At 42.1% G+C, this 24,560-nt stretch overlaps 1 protein-coding gene across 1 annotated transcript in view; it reads right to left on the bottom strand.

The window, feature by feature from the left end:
* Positions 1-2,512: 2,512 nt before the first annotated feature.
* LOC130519067 (copine-8) overlaps positions 2,513-24,560 on the bottom strand; it is a 36,891-nt gene continuing 14,843 nt past the window's right edge. The window contains exons 6-20 of the mRNA XM_057022139.1: positions 23,398-23,474; positions 18,652-18,715; positions 18,433-18,536; positions 17,756-17,860; positions 16,618-16,659; positions 15,799-15,874; positions 15,654-15,707; positions 15,447-15,508; positions 10,682-10,728; positions 10,068-10,249; positions 9,864-9,991; positions 8,903-9,005; positions 7,930-7,987; positions 7,772-7,845; positions 2,513-6,357 (exon numbers count right to left, since the gene is read on the bottom strand). Coding sequence (XP_056878119.1) covers positions 6,169-6,357; positions 7,772-7,845; positions 7,930-7,987; positions 8,903-9,005; positions 9,864-9,991; positions 10,068-10,249; positions 10,682-10,728; positions 15,447-15,508; positions 15,654-15,707; positions 15,799-15,874; positions 16,618-16,659; positions 17,756-17,860; positions 18,433-18,536; positions 18,652-18,715; positions 23,398-23,474 — 1,365 coding nt within the window. The 3' untranslated portion in view covers positions 2,513-6,168. The remainder of the gene's footprint in view (positions 6,358-7,771; positions 7,846-7,929; positions 7,988-8,902; positions 9,006-9,863; positions 9,992-10,067; positions 10,250-10,681; positions 10,729-15,446; positions 15,509-15,653; positions 15,708-15,798; positions 15,875-16,617; positions 16,660-17,755; positions 17,861-18,432; positions 18,537-18,651; positions 18,716-23,397; positions 23,475-24,560) is intronic.

Here is a 24,560-nt window from a genome sequence, read left to right as displayed (position 1 = left end):
CACACACAAAAGTCTGCAGAAACTCAGCAGCATCTTGTGATTCCGCCTCCTGCATAATGCAGCTGCAATTAGTGAAAACACCTTGTCATGCTGGCATCCCAAAGCTCAGCTGGAGTCACGTGGAAGCATTCAGGTGTGATGCATAATATATTAAGTCAGACGATGAAGGATATTGACAGATAATTGCTGTTCCATGAATAAATGCCTTAAGCAAAACTATTTTCTTAGTTTAGATGATAAACAACAAACTAGAACACTATGTGCCGTCTCTTGGCCCCTTTACAGCCAACAACAGCACACAACAAAAAATGCTCTATTTATATGGATTTGTAGGAGTTCAGCAGGCAGAAATGCCAAAGCATATGTTTTCCTGTATTATCGCCAAACAGTAATTATACAACTTACCTCCATTAATAGCAGTATTTTCCAACAAACGCGTGTTGATAATGTACAGAATGAGAGATTAATGACTGAGAACTGGCCACATGTCTGTCATTATTTACATTAACAAAGTTTGTTTTTTAAATTTAGAATATTTAAATGAGATCCAACTTTAGCTCTGTCTCTGCGGCAGGTTGCTAAGTTACAGCCCTTGTCAGGAAGTGACAAGAGAGCATAATTACATCCCTGGTTGACAGACAGCGACCACAGTGTTTATTAGGCCTACTCAGGCATTAAGACATCAAGACTTTCACTGGGAGAAAAAGGGGCCTGTAAACCCCTGCATTACTTTTTGTACTGACTACCACTTATTTGGTGAATAAGCATTTAAACAATTAAGAAGCAATGGAATTCTTATTCAATTCCCACTGTTTTAGTTATCTAAATGTCAAGGTACATTTGGCACAAAATTACACATTAACAGTCTGCAATTAAACCTCGTCTTCAAGATGTTTTATTGCTCCCTCCTGCTCTTAAATGCTGTCAAATTGCATATTGTGTGATGGTAATATTGTGCGGCATAATGTCACCTTACAGCAAGAAGGTCCTGGGTTCTAATCCCCCGGGGCAAAGGAATTTTCCATGTGGAGTTCTCCTGGTGTCTGTGTAGGCAGTAGTCAAGTTTTTAGGTGGCTCTTCTCCTCATGTAGAAGGAATGGTCAGGGAATTTCTTTGGCGAACTGTGCCATGCTCAGGATGGTCTGTGGACGAGAAGGGCATGAGCAGACTCCACTTTCTGAGGAAACTTAGATCTTTGAATATGTGCGGCAAGATGTTGGAGATCTTCGACCAGTCTGTTGTGGCCAGTGCTCTACGGGAGCATCATTGGAAGCAGCGATGCTAACAGATTTAACACCAGATAGAGAAGAATGGCTCTGTCATTGGCTGATAATGATTCTGGATGCTTTTACTGTGGTGGCAACGAGAATGAGAGGAAAGACTGTTTATCGTCGTGGTTAACATCCACACTCCAAGACCAGCTGCACAGAGAGCAAAGCACCTTCTCCAACAGATGGGTGCAGCTCCGTTGTCACAGGTACAGATGCATTGATGCCCAAACCAATAACCCTCTACAACAGTTCCCCTCTGGCCACCAGAGACCTCCCATCCTGATGTCTGTCTCATTCAGCCCAAAGTTCTATTGAACTACACCGTCACCCTTACCAACTATATTGCACATTAATAATGATAATCTGTAAATTTAATCTAAAGCTACAACGTGTAATTGCACATTAGATATTGATTGGGGGGCGCCATCTAGCGTTGGATCGGTACAATGCGACCCACTAACGTTGATTTGCATTATTTACCGGTATTTCGGGCTAGCTGACCAGTTTTTTGACGTTTGAAAAGCCACATTAGACATCAACAACAAAATGTTCAGCACACACCTTTTTCAGTGTAAACCCGTTTTATTGTTATTGTTGGCTTTGTAACTATGCTGAAGTGAATTAGGGGTAATTAGATATTGCCAATATTTGCATAATCGTTTAAAATAAAATCTCCTGACACTGGTGCCTTAGAACACACCTGTCGTCAACTCTGCCTCACAATCAGAACATTTAGCGTGTTCCACTGTAGCCACAAGGCTGATGTGTGATCTTCACAATCCCTTTCCAACCAACAAACCTGTTGGACGTGTTTTGCCGTCTCTTCCACTCTTAGTGACCCTCGTGTTTTGCGCTGGTCTCTTGTTACTTCGTGGTCAGAAATGTCCATTAGCTCCATTAATGCAGCATGAACGCTGCGCCGGTTCACACACCTGGTTGTCATGAACGAAGCTTCCGGGTTCGAGTCTGTGTCCTCCAGATGGGGGGTGGGGGGTCCTCAGCAGGACTTGTCCTCTCGATGGAGGGCCGAACCTCAGGAATACGAAGCCCCCCCCCCCTCCCCCCCTCAAAACTACCGGACCTGCAACGTGCACGTTTACAGGTTACAAACCTTTGGTTTTGTGCAAACCATTTTATCCTTCATTTTAATTAATTCCTTTCAGATAAATAATCCAACTAATATGTGAATTACTGGAAGAAAACTGAAATATTGAACTATGAAAGCATGATAATGCAGCAAATGTGTTAAATATGAATTTTTATTACAAAAAAGTTTTCAATACAGAAATAGTCCTATATGTCTCAGACAATCGGTACTCCAGCCATGCTTTCTCTGATTAATCACAGTTTCAAAAAGTACAAGATATATATATCTATATATATATTTGTTGCTGTCTCTATTATTGAACATGTGCAAAGAAGTTACACTATAAAGCAATAGAAACACCGACAGAAAAGAGTACAATTAATACAGTTTTAAATACAATTTAAATACAATTTTTGTATTTTTTCTTTCTTTTTTTCCTGAAGGCGTCACACAATTCTGAGAAAATCAGTGAAAGTTTAAGGCCATTTTGTACAATTAATATCACATCATATAGAACTTTATATTTCAAAACAATCTGCTTTTAACAAACGTACTGGTGCATCATTTGTAAAACTGTACATGCAAACATAGTGCACATTGTAAAGATATGAAAAGCATACATCATATTATTTGGATAGATTTAGTAAACAAAGATGGAATGTCCCTCAACACCTCACATGGTCTATGAGAACACTCTCACAAAGGTGGCACAGAGGCACACACACACACACACACACTCGTGCATCAGCACACATGGAATAAAACATTCATGCACAGCCACAAACACATGCACACCTTCACTGGGCAAAATTAGTGAACTGTTGCATGATTAACAGAGGAAAAAAGTAAAAAAAAGTGTCAATAATTGTCATGGTGACAGTGCATGCATGTTTATGTTACTGATGTGTGATGTAAATTTAAGAACGTGGCTTAAATGCTCCTTTCTGAAGGTAGCTCGGGATTAGTTTTGAATTGATTTGAGGAAATAAGCGAATGCATCCTTTCTACAAATATGTCAAAGGGCGTGAAAATCTCAGCTGGTTCTAACGACACATTCAAAAGCTCTGGACTAAAATGTGATAAATTCCATCACAGATCACAGATAATGAATAAAACTAGAAGGTGGCAGAATTTGCACAGAAACACATCCTAAACCAGTAGGTAATAAGAACTCTTGAAAGTCAATCGGGAGAATGTAAGAGGTGAATTCTTGATAAATAAAATCTATTTTTAGTACATTCATTTCATGTGATAGCTGTTAGGATAATCCATGCTAAATCCAGACAGACTTTCTCATCTTGCTTTTCCCACAATTGCAGTTATTCATGATTTACTGGTTCCTTTTTAGTTTTATTGCACCCATTTTTACAATAAAGGATGGATGCTAATTTAAGAAGAACAAAAGCAGTTTAGCTACAGTTACGCCATCGTTCCCAGCATGATGGTGTGTCCAGCTACACCGACAGCACAAAAGATGGGTGCTTCAGCCTTATGTCTGACAGATGCCGTCCTTCATACGGTGGGTTCAGATCTATCAGCATTGTGCTACAGTCTGACAAATTAGGAACTGTGAGAAAGTAAATATAAAAACAAACAAAACATTTTTCATCACATCTCAGATTCAATACGGACAAAAAATATATAACTCTACAAAATCATAATATATATTTAAATTGTTAATATATATATATATTAACAATTTAAATCTGTGCAGCGTATAAGACTAATGTAGCGTGATTTGGCCTTGTAGAATTTTATGTAAACAAAGAAAAAGAAACCCAAAAGAAAACATACATCTTAATTAAGTTCAGGTGATTCACAAACTTCAAGAAACTGTTCCAGAGCTTCTAAATATCCCACAGATGCCTTGAATAGTGTAGCGCTTCGCCGCGACTCACAAATGCTCATTCATAAATGAAACACGACTCAAACATACACCTAAACGATCTCTACACACCTATGATGAAAACAGAACTGCATCTGTTATTTTTATCACTTAGAAAAGTCCACTTTGATGTTAAACTCACAAAATCACAAAACTCATCCTTCCGCATGACTGGCACGTAGTTGTTAGACAGACATATCAAAAAGTTATATCAAAGCTTGAGGTGCAATTAAAAAGACACACCTAAAAAAAAGAAAGAAGTGGAACAAAAGACCACCATTGAAGGTGTGTTTTTGTCTGCATTTTTGACCACTGGGCTCTTGACGCTCAAACACTATTTTGTTTGAGGGCAGCAGCTGACCTTTTAAACATGGGGTGTAATATGGCACAAAACACATGCTTGGATACTAACAGAGACGGAGACAGACTAGCTATGTTTCCAATGACATGTTATCTTCCACTTACTGATCTGTAGAAGCACTTTTAGGAATGCATGTGAGTCGCACTCCACTGACGGGCCTTCAACAGATCCATATGGTGGAATTCTTCTAATTAATGCCCCAATTATCTATGGTAAATCTACCAACCTCAGACATAGGTGATTAAAAGAGTGATTCAACATGAAGACAGATCAGAAAGCCAATTGGATGCTGTGATGGAGTGGTCCATGAGGGTAAATGTCTAAGCCACTGTCACTCCAAAAACAGGTTAAGAGGAAAGGAGTGTAGATGTGACCCTAAAGAAAGCCAGCAAGCCTTCAAGTACAAATGTCTTTGCATTCTAGCAAAGGGAAGCATAAACAGACAGTGCATTTCAAGGTTCACTTCTTGTGTTTTTCACAATAATTCCTGGGGTTGAAAGAGATTAAATGATTCCCAGCTTGGACTGCTTGTGTCTCCGGGCTCTGCAAAAATAAAACTACCGGTAACCTGACTGAAAAGTATGAAAATCTCCCAATTAGTACAAATTTTTCAATTACAAATCTGAGAAACACTAAAAACAGTGCCATACCTGCTTAGCTCGATAATGCAAAGATGGATGGAAACACAGCTAGTAAGAAAAATAGTGACTAAATGAGGAAAAAAAACTGTTGAAGCAAGACTGACTTATCAGGCTTGTGAATAGGACATATGGACAGAGTGAAGTGACAGACTGGAATACAGAGCGATGCCCTATAGACAGACAGACAGACAGACAGATGTGTAAGAGGTAGTGCAGGGTCACTATATGCATGCACTTGACTGAGGCTACACTCATGCAAAAAGGTTATTACAAACACCAGAATACAGTACGGTAAGGTACGGTACAGCACAGTACAGTACGGTACAGAAGGGCTACCAGGACCTGCACTGCTGCTACCTGACAGACAAGCCAGGAAAGAGAGAGAGAGAGAGAAATGCTTTTGATATAAAAGTATGGACAGTAGAAATTCTCAATTACTGTAAACAGTGAGTGATGCAATGGAAAGAGAGAGAGAGAGAGAGAGAGATAAGTAAAAGACAAAAATGTAGTTATTTACAAAAAGGTCAACTTAAAATCAAGCTTCCTTTGTTTTGTCTGGAGACATTCTTCCTCCAGTGTAAAAATGGTCCTTCGTCTCTGTTTTTTTTAGCATCAGAACTTCCTTTATGCCTCAGCTTGATTTGAACTCTCCACATGGTCTCCAGGTTTTCCGGGCAATGAGATATAAGACAAAGAAAGAATCCAGACACCAAGAGGAATGCTTGACAGTGGAAGTAAACAGACTTTCATTGGCTTTTCCTGTGCTGAAATGTGGCACTCTCCTGGCCGACACACACCTTCCTGAACATGAGAATCGCCACCGTGATCCAAGACGGCAAGGCATGTAGAGCTGCGTAGGGAAGTGAAAGTATTCTGCACGTGGACTTCAACCCCCAAGTCCATATTTTCCACATTTTAACCCCTCATATCTGAGTTTGGAGGGGTTGCCCTGGGGGTGTGTACGGAGGTGGCGCTGGCGATGGTTTAATCCCCCGGGTCCTCATGTAGGACAAGAACTGGTCAGGAATCTCAGCCAAGACGTCCTTGGCCAGCCGGGCCATGCTCAGGATGTGATTTCCAGTCCGGTCAATATAGTCTCTGAATGGGACAAACTGAGGAAAAAACACATTTGAATTTATATTTTCAATAAATCACCAGATGCAAAGATATCAGGGCTCAAGTTCTTTTTCTTGGTTACATAAAAAATACTGTCAAAATTGAACATTTTTTCCCCTAGGAATTTTAAAACTTACCATTCTGCTCGCTGTCACATAAATTAGTGGCGCTGGAGTCTGTCCCAGCTCCTTCTCGACATTTGTTCAACTTTTAAATTTATCAAAATGAAATATTTTTAGCTTTTGTGAAAGTCTGGGAGGAATCTAAACACAATATAATATTGTACCCTCAATTTAATTATGTGTTCCGACTGTAATTGACAGAGTTCCCAGATGAAACACCTACACTCTAAATGTATGCTATCGGCTCCTTGTTTCATCAAGCAAGCTCGCTGTCACTCATCATTTACGTCCCCATACTGCCCAAGATGGCTAAACTGGAGATGCGAATGTCTGTTTCATTTACTTAATGAGCTATTGTCACCTACTATCACACGATCATACGAGAGGCCAATTTATGCCTGAATCCCTCGCTGTGAGAAAATAAACCTTCTCCTGTCACCAGAGGACATTAGCCTGCAGATAATGAGCCTACAGGAGGAACTAGTGCGACAGTGTACTGAAACTTTGTTGTTATACCTTCTTTCGACTTTCCCTTTCTCCGAGTGTGCGCGTGTGTGTGTGTGTGAGAGAGAGCGCGCTAGCTAAAAAAGCTGGCTAACGAGCATGTTTCTCTCGCCCACGTGGCTGCAGAAATGGCAGTAACACATATAAAGGTCATTGGAAAAGCCAAAAACAAACAGCTCCCTCAGAATGTTTGTATTTTTCCTTCTTTGTAATGATGGCAGATGCCAAGCAACATGTTAATATTCGAGAAAACAAGCTGGATAAATACCTGGAATAAATGAGGACAAGAAAAGAGCTCCGATTAAAGAAAAAACATTGTACCGTAATTCATTATGTTCCAGGGTACAGAAATAAAGAGCTTATCTAAAGAGCCCACGGGCCTCGCTGGGTGCAGCCGTAGTTGTCAGGTAAGACTTGAGGTTATCTGAACTCCCAGTATAATGAGAAAAAGGCAGATCGGTCAGACTCTTCACAGATACTGGGGCCGTGCCATTTGCTCCGCGTGTGTGCATGGTGCCATCTGTGGTCCAGAACGTCCAGGGGTCGAGGTAACCAGGTGACAATTCTGAACAACCCCCTGACGGGACTCAGATGTTGTTTTGGCTGTTTGCCGTAAACGATGCAGAACTCTTGGACACACACTGCCCTGTCTCTCCAAGTCAATCCTCCTGATATCAGATGGCTTTCTAACCCCCCACTGTCTGGTTTTACACTTTAGTCAATTTAAAAAATAAAAATGTTTCAAAACGGCTTCTAGATTTGAGGAAAGGACACAAACTGGTACCTGAACAATGTCCCTCTCAGCATATCTTCCTCTCGAGGAAATTCTGATTTCATCACCGTCCAACTCGATCATAGCTGAGGTGGATACAAGCAGAATCCAATTATTTACAGCAGAAACAGTGTTATTACACTAATCGGACAAGTTCTTTTGTGACTGACCATCAAACTCTGCAGGTCCCACCCCCACGATGATGATCGACATTGGCAGACAGGAGGCCTAAAGTACAGAGGAGGAAAAAAGGTTGAATTTATTTAGGAATTGGCAAAGTGAAACACCTCATCTGTGCTTGGCCCGCTAAAGCGAGGCTGCAGCGAAACACGTGGGTATTTAAAGACCTCAGAGAATTCACAGGCATGCGCCTGTTTTGCCGGCGTACTGCGCGTACAATATATGTAAATGTTTGTGTGAATCATGTTTTCTGCAGCGCCTCCTCGGGTGCTGCGTGGGCTGGACACATCACAGTGGATAACATTGGGATGGGAGAATCACCGACGTGGCCTGAGCTCACTGACGGCTTACGAAGGACATGTGTTCGGGGAGTGTGCCACAAACCGCGTAATAGAAAGAACGAGCCTGTGTGTGTCTGAGTAATGGGCTGCCCCCGGGGGCAGCCAAGAAATGGATGATGTTATCACAACATGTCATTTCTTTCTACCCTCCTCTGTAAAGGTCTTCTATATGTCTCTATTGCCCTTTGCTCTATTTTATGGCTGCTTCCTTCGCCTCTCTGCTTCTCAGTGGCTGCTTTCAAAGGGCTAAGATGGATCACTGCCTTCACAAGAACAGATGCTGTTCACTGCTCAGGTTTTTTTGCATTCTGTGCCACGCTCAGGGTTCCCCAGTGGTGCGCGCTTTGACTTGACAGTGATGGAGAAGAAGGATGGGGGGGTGAATAACAGACTGTCAACATTGAGGGCTGACACAGCAAACACTGGGAAAAAATACCATTAATAAAGGCTGCACAGTCAGAGTGTGCTACTGGTGCACAAGGCTGGAAAGATAATTCAACTCTATTCTTGAAACAATCTACAACACACACAAATAGCAAAGCCTAATGTTAAGGTGAGAAATAACTTACTGTGTTATCCTGTCAGGAAATGAAAAAAGAAATATTGTAGTTCAAGTTCTTACGTTGACAATGGACTCTTTGGTTTGAGCCATGTCTGAGATGACTCCGTCTGTGATGATGAGGAGCACAAAGTACTGGGAGCCATCCTTCACCGAGGCTGCATACCTGCACACAAAAAGACACACAACCTATTGTTGTTTTTGTGTTTTTGTGTTTCTTTTCAACCCACATTGGGTCTCTGCGTTTCGCAGATGATGCTTCTTTTGGCTTGAGCAGGGTATCGGTATTAAGATCCTGCCCCAAATGGAGGCGTTAAAGTATCTCAGTCTTGTTCCTGAGTGACAGGTCAGATCAGCAGGTGGGTCACGGGTCAATCCTCTTTTCTACCCTCACCGCTGGTGCATACTTTGTCTGGCTCTCCCTAAGAGAGGGTGAAAAGCTTGTTGATCTGGGAGGGGCTCAGAGTAGAGCCGCAGCTCGAATCAGGGTGGCGTGGGCATCTGGTTAGGCAGCCTAAAGATAGTAATAACTGCGTGATCTACAGACATTAAACATCACTTCGAATTTAAAAGCCCGCCTGAGTAATATCAATCTATTGTTTCACAGTATAGATGAATTAGTTTTTGTGCATCAGCAAACACCTTTTTCATGCTTCAGTATGATATTGGGAACTAAAGGCTGTGAGGCTTCACATGAATCCTCTCATAATGAGATTTTCATGATTTTTGCAAAGATAGAGCGCTCGGCTCCATGGAGACACAAATCATGCAATCTTTTCTCTGTATGTTTCCATCTCTGAAATGCTGCCTGGCAACACCTGCAGCAGGAGCTCATTAAAAAACCCAAGAACACACGCTGAGCGTCAATAACAGTGTGAAATGTATGCAATACTTCACATTTAATCAGAGGATTTAAAGTTCATTGCATAAGCAATGAGAGCGAAATGTGCTGTAAATGATAAAGATGAAGATGAGACAAAAGACCAAGACGTGACTGCAAGAAGTTAAAGCATAATTGTGTTACCTCGCCACATGGTTGATGACTGGGGAGAAGTTGGTGGGTCCATAAAGCTGAACTGACTTCAGACTCTGGTAGTAGGCTTCCATCACCCCCTCAATACCAGCACAGTATGGATTCTGAGGATTTCCATTCTACGCAGATGAGACACCACGGCTGGTTTAAATATCTGCATCACCACTCGGGGGCTCAAGCCCTCGTCTTACATACCAATGCAAACTCGTGAGAGATCCGTCCATCAGGTGGCAGCTTGGCTCCGAAGCCCAGAGCAGGAAACATTTTATCACTGTCGTAGTCCTGGATGATTTCTCCAACCGCCTTCAGAGCCATGGCATAAGCATTCAGCTGGTAGGGGCTCATGTAGTGGAGGGAGGTGGGCTGGGCTGGGTTACCTGGACAGAAGGCGGCTTTCTGTTAAATTACAGCCGACAACTTATTAATAGAGGCACTTATTGCAGATGTGCAACTGAAATATCCGATCTGAAACCATATGAAGTTCTGAGACTTTAAGTGGAATATTAATGTTGTATAAATGGAATTTTCTCTGCCTGGATGGTCACCTGAGCTAGATTTCACATTTTTTCCCTCTGTTTGTAATTCATCAACCCAGGTAGGGACTATTAAAAGAACATTTTAGAGGTTTGTTCGTTAGTGGAATACAGTGTTTAATCAGGCAGTGAAGCATGTTACAGCACTCAGCTGTATCTGCCAGGTGTGATGATTCCAGAGAGGGTTATTAGATGTTCTCATCTGCATATATATTTGAATAAATGAGAGACTGTGTGTGTGTGTGCGTGCCTGTGTGTGTGCATCAGGTGTCTCACCATTAGAGGCTGTGAAATCGATGGCCACGGTGAAGTTAATTTGAGTCCTACGAAGACATAGTGGACGGTGAGTGAGTCATTAATCCACATAGGAACATATAAAACATGCACATAAGCAGATGTCCAAATGAGAATCAAACAGAAGAACTGAAACACAGACTGCATCAAACTCAAGGCATCAATTCCGCTGAACAAATCAGGTTCCCACTGACCTTCAGCTGTGTCCTTTTGTGCATCATGTCCCACCTCAATAGTGACAGCTAACAGTTTCAAGCTGCACAATCGCTACAAGACGAAAATGGTCTACTGACTCTTCCTGGTCTCATTTATCTTTTGACAACTTTATATGTAAATGTAAAGGAGTCAGTCACATCTTTGCTTAGGTTGTGATAGCATTGTAAAAAATACGCCAGCAATAAAGTGAGAGGCGGTTGTGGAAAATAGAAAGATTCCACTGTAGCAGAGTGATAATGTTTGTCTCTCTCCATCAGTTTGAACAACCCTTTCTGACTTTTTAACCTGCAGGAATATTATGTGGTTAAGCGTGCTGTCAGCTGTCACATCTCTCTTCACCCCGTGCCACACAGAGAGCCCTCCCTGTCTACCTCATACACATCCTCTGTATGCAAAGTCAAACAGCCAGGGGCTCATCATAATTGTCACCTCACTCGACAACATCAAGTGTGGGCTCAGTGCCCTCGAGAGGAAGCAGAACGAGAGGACAGGGCGGAGGGAGAGAAACGTTCATCGTGAAGCATTTTATGATGCGTGGAGATCAAGTCCCAGAAAACCCATCATTCAGTTTCATTAATGTTGCACTTCTAGCAGAACTAAAATCACAATTGTGGCATCTGAAAGTTTCTATACTTGATTTGTCTAATGCGCAAGGATTTAAGAGCAGTCTGGTTTAAAACCCAAGCAAATACACCGCTGCTGGCCAAAGGACAAGCTGGCTCCGTTTGGATAAGACATGGAGCTAAAGGCTTTAATCCAACAGCGATACTTGCACAAAAGCTGTTATCTTGCTTAATAAAGTGGATAATGTCCTCCACATCATGAAGAAAAGCAGTAAATGTGCTTTTCTAGCAGTTGACTGCAAGAGGAACAGAGAGCTGAGTAAGTTCCGGTCCAGCTCACCAGGTTGGCACCAAGATTCAGCAGTGAAATAAATAATGCACGTCATCTTTCAGTGCACCTTATCACTTTATGTCACGCAAACCCAGGAAGTTCCAGAGATTAAGAAACCTTTCCAAAATGGCCAGCAAAAATGTCAAAAGATGTCGCGAACATGCGGGATAGCATCAGGACCAAGCAGTGGCTGCAGACCCAGGACCACTGAGTGCCTATTAAAGCAGTCTCTGCTGTTGGACTGTGTTGTTGTAACAGTGAGGACATTAACGTCTTTAGCAGGACACCTCGAAAGTGAATGTCAGAATGTCTTGTTTTACAGTGACTCTCCGCCCGCGTGTTTGTCACAGTCCTCCGAATGGAGCAAATATCAATAAAGGGATCTGAATGCGGGACATTCTCAGAAAGGTCAACTCTCAAGATCCCAAACAAGTGCTTCACAGGATTCTAAATTACATTAATGCAAATGGGGCTGCGGAGGGTTCTCGGTTCAATTCCCAGTGTAGACAAAACATTGAAGGTGTTCTGGTAGGAAGGGAGGGTGCCAGAGCACCTTCAGGGCACTGCTGAGGTACCCTTGAGCAAGGTACAGAACCCACCAACGCCTTCACCCTCCCCGTGACCCCAAGAGAGATAAAACAGTTCAGAAGATGAGCTGAGACAAAGTTCGTAGTTTCAACTGGGATAGAAAAACAATTAAAAGAAGTGGGATGGAATGTTGCCAATACTCTTTATGCTTTACTGCACACAGAGATAAAATATCTGTCTTTAAATAACTGAACAAGGCAGTTCAGAGTCCTGAAAAGCCCTGAGTTCTCCATATATTTCCTCACATGGTACAACAACTCTCAACAATGGACTCCAACACATGATATAGTATGGAGCCTTCATGTGCTTCGCACACCTTTCATTTATCCACTTTAAACTCTTTACTGGTGCATAAAATACAGATAGAACCCACAACTATCTCTCAGATTACACAAAAATAAAGTCAAGCACTGGCCAAGATAGTCATGACTAAACTCACCAGGGAATGAAAAGAACAAATATTGTTGTGAACGTGGTAAATACATTTATGAGGATGATACAGTAGGCAGTGAGTTATAACACGTATATCAAAATGTATGTATATTAAAATGCACACAGCATCACCAGTGCAGCTCATTTAGATGTGCAGCAAAGCATTACCAGCACATTCATACATGCGAAGCAGCTATAGGTTCAGGCAGCAATGATAAGGACATTTCTGAGGCTGTGCTTCATTCCAGGAGGAGCAGATGGGAGCTTGACCTGCCTTTAAAAAACAAGCCTTATCACTTTCTGTCCTGGAGGTGGTACCTCAATCGTGTCTCATGTTGCTATTTCAGAGGTGATCTCGATTTCACTTTACCTTTTCCTCATCCTCTGGCTCCAGCTGTACGTACAGTCTTTAGCATGGCCAGGGAAAGGAAAGCCAAGAAAGCCATCTGCCCACTAGGTGACAGATAAAGACAATAAATGCCTAATTTCCCCTCCTGATCTCATTTGATGGCTGCAGACTGTATGAGTTCATGTATTACTGTAATGCTAACACCAGCTTTTCTTCAGCTAACTTCCCAGAACTTTTACTGACATCAGCAATCCAATAAATTGCAAAGCTCTACATCCAGGTGGCCAGACTAAACAGGCCATTTAAACTTTATGTGAGTGTTCTGTTTATGGCGAAAATACATTTTAAAATGTCCACATGAACTATCCTTTCCTCTTACAGTGCCAGAGGGGGAACATATGCATGAGCGCACTGAGTGGCCTAAAAACAGCATCAGAGGTTGCGCAATGTGACCTCTCCTGATGATGTGAAAACAGATGTTGCTGGTTGGAGGGTGCCCATCTGGCAAGAGGACGAGGAGAAAATAAGGTACATAGATTATAACTCCATTCCTCAAAAAGTGACATGGCTTTATTTAAATATTTGCCATTTCAAATCTAAATGAAATTGGATCGTAACGAAACCCCTCTGGTGGATCTCGAGCTGAAACTTTCCTCCCTTCTCTTTTGTTCAATGCTCACATCACAAACCAAAACAAGGGAAACAATATCTGTCACTGTGAGTGACAGGGCTGCTTTCAAAATCAAAGATATAGCTGACTATTCCTCCTTTTTTATCCTGGCACTCATGAATAGGAGCCTCTTTGTTGAAATCCTCGGGTGGTTCTTGTGCTTCATCAGAGCTGCTGAAGAATAGGTGCAGCAATGCAACGGATCGAGAAGGACGGTTTTGGAATTACTCATTTATGCTAATGCTGCCAGAGGATCATGTTCCTAATTAGGTCCAGGAGAACAATTAGTTGGGTTGGTGCCACAAAAAGGGCTGCCAATCAGAACTGGAATGAGCAGCATGGAGGAGAAAGGAAATAGCTGGGGTGACTCACCTGTGTCAAGTCAAGAGGGTTGATAATAATACCCACATAAGATGCTAATGTATAGAGAAGGATGCGTGCTTGCATCTGCAGCCCCACTTATGCAGCTGGAGAAGGTGCAACTGGACCATTAAAGTCCATTTAGGCATCAAAAAGTGTGACAGTACTTGGCACTTTATTTAACCAAACTAGGAACAAGCTCCCACTCCAAAAGCACAGCCAGAAAAAAAAAGATTAACCGCATCTGTGAGCATCAAAGTGCTTTTTGACTGACTGCGTGCGAGTGTGCGTGCATGCGTGTTCTTTAAGATGGGAAATCTCCATTAGCGGTTAGCAATTCAGTGTTGAAACATATGCTAAGCCACATGGTTAACATGTACATACACGCACACACACATACACACAGCAGGCCAATGCCAGCGCTCAGACACGCTGTCATAAATTACTAACTGCAAAATGATCAAAAATGACACCTGTTTATTGCATATAAACTATCATTTCAAACATATTATAGCTTTATTATTAGAGGAAGATAATCCACCATTTTGGGACCGTCTCCCAGTCATCACCAGAAGCAGGGCACCCACCTTCACACACACCACGCCAATCAATATTCCGTGAGCTCTATTACCTTGTGCTGTGGGCCGTTAATTATTTTCAAGCTCCCCAGAAAACAACAACTCCAGCAATGATGGTGTAGACGGTATTATTTTCTCATGACAGAAAAAGGCTTGTCCTCTTACTATTTTTACCTTAAAAGTAAGGGTTATATAGAACCCAAAAAAAGACCAATGATGAATTTTCCTTCAAAAACAGACACACACACGCCTCCACAGCAGCACCTTCCCTCCATTGACCATCTCCCCCTCTGTAAGTCTAATGAAGGTAGAGTGCGTAGGCGAGGAGTCGCGCCGCGCCTGACTGCACACGGTCAGGTCTACTGAACATTTGTGCACGTGCACAACACACCAACAGAGATGCGCACGTCGCTACAGCTGCTGAGGCACAAAAGACTCCAGTCAGAGCAGAGCCACACTTCGCACTGTGAGCCCGACTTCAGGCCATTCCCTCCGCCTCTCTCTCACTCCGCCTCGTGGTCTCTCTCTCACTCATCCTCTCACACGGAGGTGGAGACTTTCCCATCCTATGGGCTCACCCAGAGATCATTATCTTTGGCATTTTTGTGGACACAGACTTGCGAACAGGCTGTTACTGAGACTGTGGAGTCTTTGACTTACCCTCCCTTGATGTAGTCCAGGAAGGTCACTTCAACGTCCACCAGAAAGGAAAGAAGTGTCACCTGAAAGTGATGGGTGTTTAAGTGATCAGTGCTTTAAAAAAATGTCTGTGAAGAAATAAATAAAGCTGCAGCACAATACACAACCTGTCTGGACCCACTGCAGCTAAAGGTTACTGTACACCTGAAGGATTAAAGACCTCTTTACCGTTCCAGAGTTGAGGTAATTCTTCTTCTTCACTTTCTTCTTTGGATTTATCACCTAAAAAAGAAACATATATACACAAACACATACATTCAATCAACATTGTTTTAAAATCATTTAATAATCATTGAAAATAGAATGTGCTCACCTCATAGACGTTGAACTGGCTCTGTCCTCTGGACAATTCTCTGTAACTGGTGCTGAACTCTCCAATAAAGTCATGGCTGAATTGAGAAAGAAAGGAGAAAAACCAAAGAAAACACATTTAAAACCCCATCATAAACATATGCAGAGCAATACGTGTGTCTCCTCCTACTGGCGGTGTACGTAATTACAGCACGGGCAATGTTTTCAGGACATAAACTGAATTGTTGTTCTTTCACATTTATCGGTTACAGTAAATGATAAATCAAACAACAGCATTATAAAGAACAAAGGCCCACATCTACCAAAAAGCTTGTTCAAACCGCATTTCTCACCTCTATTGTGGGAACATCAAACCAACATGTCACCGTGTTCTCTTGATCAGATCGACTAAATAGATTGCCAAGTTTAAAGCGCGGCGAAATAACTCGCTGCTCAATTACAGCTTGACAAATGTCATTCGTTTCTCTTTTCTGCCTGTCAGCGCTCAGAATCCAGACTCATCATTAAGCAGTCAATCAGTTCTGCTCTGGGCTTTCTTCCCTACTGGAAACAGAGACGACTGTCCGTGAAGTGTGATTCCAATTAGATTAGCTCCACGGGGGAAGCCGCCTGTACCGCGAACAAACACTGGGAAGGGAATTCACTTCATAAACCATCTTGATTACATTTTAGGGGTGTGTAGGTACATGAATTTTGGTTTTACTGTCAAATGTTTCTAAAAAAAAAAAAAGCTTCTCTTAGAATACAGTGTCATAATACATTGTCTTGGTTATTTTTAAAAAAAAAATAAAGCTGCACCAGCACCAAAAAGAAGAATTACCTGCCATCTCTGTCCCAGTCATACACCTCCACTTTGATTGTTCTGTTGAGACAAAAATAAGAGTCTGCTATTAAATTTGTTTCCTTCCCAAACTAAATTTAGCTCGTTCCCGTTTGCGGGGTTAAATCAGAGGAGACTGGTTCTCCCTCGAACCGCTGTCTCTTACCGGAATTTCATTTACAGGAATAAAGTCACAGAACGTTTTATATTAAGTAATAAATTATATGTAAATGTCACGTCTAACACTTCGGGCATTGTTGCTGTGAAGCTATTAGGAGAAGCTGATCCAATCTACCACTTATCTTCATTCCAACACCCTATCTGGTCTCCAGTAATGTGCTCTTTTCATTTTCAAACACACCTGCTCCACATTGCGTTATATCGTACAAAGAAATGGGAAAGGTAACGGAATTGTCAGAAAAAAGTGGATATGCTAGAATGAAGGGTGAGTCTAAAGGCAAAAGGGAACAGTGTGCAGAGAAAAGAGGAAGATGGAGCCTCAAAGACATCAAGACTCTTAACAGGTGTGGAATCAGAGAAATCTCAATCTGTGGAAGGTATTAATGTGAATTCCGTCTTTACCAGCCCTCAGAAAGAAACTGAGCTTAGAAGGTGTGACGACTCCACTTGTTAATTATAAAAAGGTGTGTATGCATGTGTGTGTAATCACTGGTGAATCAGATTACCTATTAGCAGACAGACGTGGTTCCTAATGGTTTGCCAGGGTGAGCTCCTCCTTATCTGCTCTGCCGGACTGTGGCTACCGATACCGATTGGATGTGTGTTTTGTGTGTGTGTTTGTACTTTATGTACGGGCTACTTTGAGTCTCCCACAGATAAAACATGCTGTGATTCCACTCCACTAATGAGCTTATTGGACAAAACGTCAAATCAATGCTGCTGTCTGGTCACAAAGCCAGACCCCATTGTCTGCTCCTAATTCCACAAAAAAGAGGAGACTTTTTTTTGGTAAATAAAGTAAAGTTGGAAGGTGAACTATCTAAACACACCTCCAAGTTTATATAAGAGAAGGATTAATGATTTTCTAACATACCTAGTTTGAGTATATAGGCAGTAGTTTTAGTAGTTTTAAGCATCATATTTCATTTATAACATGTTCTTTAAGAAGAGGAGCCACCTGTCATAATCTCCATTGCAAAGAGCGCGCACGGGGATCTTAAAGGCCTGCCAGACGGGGTTCAACGTATTCTTCACCACCTCTGTCTTATGGCAGATGGTAAACCTGTAAGAGAAAAGCCTGTGAGAAGGTGGTGAGAGTGGGGGGGGGGGGGGCACCAGCATTGACCTGAACCGGTTGGCGGTGAGAGAAACACAAGTATGAATAAATCATGTGATTTTGAAGTGTGTATGAGTAGATGGGATTTGCCACCCTCGCTTTACCGAGTGTTTAAGTGAGAGGCTGTGAAAGCGTTCACACGTGCACAAAAACGCACACAGAGAGGAAAGGGATAATTTCATTAGTGTCTTGGCTGGCAGGTGGACTTGCTATCTTCTGCCCTCGGAGCACAGGGTCTTATCTGACTTGTCATACACTGCAGGGTGGAAAAAAGGCAGGGGCTGAATCCAAGACACACACACACAGAAGCCCGCGCAGCGCAGCCGCACACAGATATCCACGGTGCCTCACTCATTCTGCGGCTAGGTTTCTGCACGTGGTCCACACAAGCAGCCTGGCTTTTCCATCTGAGACAAATCAATGAAAGCAATTTCCTCTGGATGCACCACAGGATTACAGCAAACATGAAAGAGGAGACGGAAGGACGGCGGCTCGGGGAAAGGAAAGAAGAGACTCACGTGCCATCCTCGTTGCTCCTGTAGAACACCAGGAAGGGGTCGGATTTTCCAAAGAAATCCTTCTTGTCCAGCTTGTTTCCACAGAACTGCATCATAACTGATTCCTTAGAGGAACAAAACAACATGAGACCCGATTTACAATAATGTGCACAACAAGTCAGCAACATGTTTTCATAATAAAAGATGCACAGAATTCCGGAAATGTGAATCCATACTGACCCTGCAGTTGTTCAGCTCCTCTGCTTTGACGATAATCGTGCCACATTTCTTCCCCTGGATGCCTCTGCAGCAGCAGCACAACATGGAAACGGTGTTAAGAGATCACACGGGTGGTTTGTTTGGAACCTCCGTCTCAGATTATGAAGGAAAACTGCACTTGATGGCACGGGACAAACTGACGTGAAATATTCTGAAGACCAGAGCATGTGGCTTTTAGCAGAGTGTTGATTGAAATCGTCATTTTGAAAGCGTCAAATGTGCATTTATGCTATTTAGTGTAAACATGTTATTTTGACCTTTTATAGACCTTATTTCTAAATGTTAAAAGGACACACACACACACACGCACACACACACAAGGGCAGACATCTAAAGCCCTGATTTGTTCTCTCTTTAAAGAACAAACACACAAATCTTACTCTTTTTACAGCCCTGTGGCCAATATTACCCTAAATTTTTCATGCAGAGCCTTCGGAGTCATTATTTATGTTACTGAACAAATTCATTTTATGTTCATTAATTGATTTTTTTTTTTCCTTTGGTACAGAAATAAAGGTGACTGAACCCAAAATTGAACTAAAAAAAACCTGTAAATTACAAAGACCAGCTAAGGAAATCATTATTATCACTAAGTATAGTATAGTATTTTAAATGATTATATTGTCCATTGGTGACCGTCCACCATCCGCGTTTTAAAGCAGCGCTCGACGCGCATGAGGATGAATGGCAGATTATAATTCAGTGCTACTTTTGAGAGGTTGGACAAAAGGGTCTGTCATGTGAGGAGCTCCATTCTCACTGGCAGAAATTGACTCAGGCAGTCATTTATACATCCTAGAATTGGGGTCAAGAACCCGTGCATGAATGCAATCCAAGCCTGCGTCTGCTGGAGGGAACTGGGGAGCTTTTAAAAAAGGCAAGCAGGCAAAATGAAACAGACAATGAAACGGAGGCTTTGCATTGAAGCGCCAGCTTATTTTTCCCCAGTTTCCTTTTCTCTTCACTTACAAGTGATCCAATTTTCTCGCTTTTTGTCATGTCCTTTTATTCCTGGTGACACTTGCAGGGCTCAGATTTTCTTTTAAGAGTCAGCCATTTACATTTGCAAAAAAAAAACCTCTGCTGGCCTTCCAGGTATTTGTAGCTAAACACATTAAATAATATCTGGATGTGAAATTCCAAATTTTCTATGTAAACCAGTATCATTCTTCAGGAATATACACAACTAAGGTCCCCAACTGGATCTAGTCCACTTCCACTTCCACCTTTTTAATCTATATTAGTAATTCAGCAGTTTTTATTGTGAGGATTACTGTGAAATGTCACTTTAACTCATCCCCTTTACTTTAATTGTTACACAGGGTCAAAGAGCTCAAATCTTGCAAAAGCAGAATCCATGTTGGCATGACAACTCTGCTGAGCGAGGAACCCCCGCTGAGGGAAATCAAATGGGATTCCGCTGCTCGTTATTATTTCGATGTGCCTCCATTTGTTAGACAGCCTCGGTCATTATAGTGGCAGAAAAATCTGCTTTATATGGATACGAGGACGGTGACCAACAGGGGGAGTAATGATCTCGCCCCCCTCAACACACACATGTATAGAAATACGGACTCCTGCCTTCATTAGTCTTGAAAGTCTCGCTGGAAAAACTGCATTTTCTCCTTTCAAACTAAATCAATTAAGAACAACTATAGAGGATCGCAATTTTTTATATGCAGATTCATCACTCTTCCAGAAAGAAAAAGCACTCCAACATGTAAGAATGTGTGTGTGTGTGTGTGTGTGTGTGTGTGTGTGTGTGAGAGAGAGAGAGAGAGAGAGAGAGAGAAAGAAAGAAAAAAAGAGAGAGAGGAAATGCTGTGAATCCTCTAATCAAGAGACATGGATTTGCAATCAGTATCTAGTCAGAGGCTGGTAATTAAGTCTTGCCCATGTCTGGGCCACAGTGAGACGCACGCTTGCACAAACACGCGCACCGGTCGTTCATTACACTCCAGATCGCGAATACCTGAATGTAATATCAAGAATAATTACCAAAGCAGGAGAATCATCTACTCTTGCTGGCGTTTGCACAATCATAATTCTCTCCCTCTAAGGGACTCTCATTGACATTAAATCCATGACCCAACGGGGGTTTCTCCATCACACCTTCATAATCTGCCATGCAGCCACTGATATCAGCTGGCGAGCACACGTGCACGCGTTCCTTCTCCCATCTTGGCTGTATTTACCGAATAGCTGTATTTCAAAATAAAGCACTTGAAATAATGCGGAAGGGCTCCTCTGACACATGGAAACTGAACACTGAGAAGAGACAAAGAAACTAGAAGGAAAATGATAATATTCAATCAAGGCCAGAAGGACCCCGACCGTGTCATTTCAATTTTAGAGGACACTCCAATTTACCTTTGAGTTAGAAGCTTGAGAGCGTTTAAATCACCTTAAGAAGTGGCATTGGCAGCAACATAAACCACAAATATTACAGAAAAACAGGGTCAAACAGCATCCCTTCCATACTCTCCACTCATGCTTTACATACTGTCATTGTGTTGCAGAAGCCTCCCTCAATGTTGCTATAACAACCAGCCACATTAATGAGCTACTGACTGTCGTGACAAAGTGCCTCCGAAGCCAAAAGTGAGCGGAATTGAGCCGACTGGAGGGAAGTGTGACAGGGTTGGGCGGACGTGTGCCTGTCCCTGATGTCACATCTGGTTTAACTGTGATAATCTCAGGTGAAATTACAGGGTGAGATACAGGTGCTCCACATGGACAGACCTCCACATTAAGTCACCAGTTCGTCTAAATTAAGTGAGATCAAACATCAATATCCATTAGCTGCTAAATTGGAGTTTTCCAAAGTTGAAACGGTGTAATTCCACTCTTGGAAATGACCAACGGGGATTGTATTTTTCCAGCCATCCTCCATGTTTGTCTCTTACACACATTCAGACACACACTGCTCAACACCCACCACAGTTTGATTGAACAATGTAATTAGGGGTAATTAGTGCTCATTAAAATTGTTAAAGATGCCCCCTGCGTCAGGATGCAGGTGTGTGTCACACGCACACACACACACACACACACACACACACACACACACACACACAACCATCAACAGTGGCAGCTGTGGCTTTGGGACTTTTGGTATTAATAAAATTTGACAGCTTTCCTATTCTTGCAACATATTAATTAAGACATCTTCAAAAGCATACATTACGATAAAAAAATACCTTCAGAAAATGTATTATTACGACTGTATCTTTTATGAGTGATTATTTACAGATGACCTCACTTGTTTGACAATCCTTCAGTCACTGACGAGAGCAGATGGTGGCATCTTCAATTAGCTTTGAGTTGCTAATTGAAGAATTAACGATTAAGACTCGGAAAGGGTGAAAAAAGACATGAAGTTGACAGCAATGGCTAACACTAGCTTAGCATCATCAGTGACGATCGTTTGCTTTGGACTTCTCATCCTCAAAGTGAGGACCTGTCAAGAGTGAACTTGAGCGGTGGCTGTGGTTAGCAAGCGCATAAGTGTGTGTCTGTACGTAGGTGTGTGTGGGGGGAATCTTGATTGCCCTTCGGGGGAGAAAACATCATATTGCACTTTAGAGAAGACCCACCCCCTCTATGAGCAGCAACACTCCACAGAATTAACACAAGGAAGCAAAGTGAAATATTGCACGCACACACACACACATGCACACACACATGCACACACATAAACACACACAGCAGGTGGTTGAGTGCCAGGTTGACTATTTCCTCCTATAACCCCCCCACCCCTACACCCCCAACTAAAAGAAAAATTACACTTTAAGAATTTCCATAATACTGATGACTGTAATGCATTATTAAAAAAAGTTGACATGAATTTTATTCTTTAATTGCCTTTAATTGTGTGTAATTACACTATTATAAGTCATACAAACCTACGGACTATTAAGGTCTTAACGTGACAGATATTAGCTGGTCACTTGCTACATTTGCCAAAGGCAACATGTATAAAAATTCTTTTAACTTGCCGTTCGTCTCCACTGGGAGCTCATTCATAATCTGCTCATATCTTATTTAAGCATGGAGTTAAAACCTCCTGTGCAGAACGTATTTTATCGTCCCCGCGACGCTAATTAAAATTTAAATATCGAATGTTTACGAACATGTATACACTGTACTCCAGATGAAACATGGTAAGTTACTTTATTTAATTGACATCATTAATAATCATGAGCGCGTTTCACACTCATTGCAAACAATAGCTGGATTTCTGTTAATTTGATTCACATAAAGTCTTTCAGATGAAGCTGCATCATTCTCCAAGTAGTTTATTGCATTTTTATTGCAATAAATATATTGCATTTTTCATGATAACCTCAGTTGTGTATTCAAAATATTTTTTAAAAGGAGAGAACTTTCAATTAAAAGGAAACTAAATTGTCTCATATGAGATAAAATTCACAGCACTGACAAATTTATGTGAAATAATAATGAGGACCACATCGCTACACAGACAGGACGCTGTTTAGAGTCAGCAGCACGTCTATCACTGCAGGTGGGAGGCTGTCGAGCATAATGTTGAGGTGCTTTTGCACGTTTGGGATCCTCCGTTAATTCCACACTGCAACCTTTTGCATTTGTAACATAATAACCGAAACATGTTGAACTGGTTCTGGACTGCAACAGTGATTCTGATAATTACTGATTAAGATTCAGGCTGCAGACACTCCTACTCACCCAAGAGCCTTTTCTGAGCGACTGCCCAGTGATCCGACCACCTCCCCGAGAGTGAAGTGGGCCTGGCCCAGGAAGTCCTGCGTGGACGAAGAGCAAATCTGTCATTTATGACAAAACAGAGAAGTCATTTGAATCACTCCATAATCCCCACCGACCGACCGGCACACCAGCGGCAAATCGCCCGTCTTGCCACTTTTGCAGGGAAATTAAGACAATTCTGCTTATAAAATCTGTGCATTAGTCCTCAGAACCTGAATCCTCTGTACAATATAGTATGTTGTCATCTTTTTTTTTTTAAAAACCCAAAAAAACATTTTTACGTAGAAATTGTGACAGATTGCTCTTCTCTAATCATTCAGAAGCTATTACAGAAACCTGCTCTTTTTCCCAGCAGGCAGCCTGGGGGGGCGACTGTCATCATCGGACGCCGTCTCCATCATCCTGTCTGGCCCAAAATAATGGCCTCTCTTTGCTCCATTGATCTTTTCTTTTTCTGTCTTTGTACTTGCTGATATTCTATCTTACACCAACTGCATCTTCAAAAGTCATAAGTCTTCTAGCGACTGCTGATGGTGGCGAGTTGATGGGAGAACCTGGCGGTTTGTATTTATGTATGGATGAAACCATATACAAAAAAAGAGACTTATGGACAAAGGTAACTGTGTGGTATAGTTCCATGGAGTTAGATTCAAGTCAAGTGGAGGAAAATGACTGGAGTGACATCAGGACTGTCGGCCGGAGCCAGGAAAGCTCAAAATTCATCCATCTAGTTTGATCAGATGTTGAACATCCTGATGAATGCGTGCAAAACGCAAAATCAGTCCCGTGAATTCTATCCTGTATACCGTGATCTCAGAAACAGCTCCCCTGCGTCAGAGCCGGCGCACAGATGCGCCTGTCTTGGAGTCCCATCTTGAAACACCATTAAACAGATTGGCTCTCGGCCCTCGCGCTCCAGCCCCAGAAAAGCGCCCGGCTTTTCTTTGATGACGTTATTGATTATTAGAAACTGAGGCGAGTGGACGGAAAGAGAAGGACAGAGCCGCAGAAAAGCCGACGAGATGAGAACAAATTCAGCATCATATGAAAGCAAGATGTCGCCGATTTCCCTCATTTTAGCACATTTATCTGCCTGAAACAACATTTAAGTCGACAAGTAAAAG

The sequence above is a fragment of the Takifugu flavidus genome, chromosome 22 (genome assembly GCF_003711565.1).
Source record: "Takifugu flavidus isolate HTHZ2018 chromosome 22, ASM371156v2, whole genome shotgun sequence".
NCBI classification, from domain to species: domain Eukaryota; kingdom Metazoa; phylum Chordata; class Actinopteri; order Tetraodontiformes; family Tetraodontidae; genus Takifugu; species Takifugu flavidus.
The sequence above is the reverse complement of the archived record's forward strand: the minus strand, read 5'-3'. Positions and strand labels throughout refer to the sequence as shown.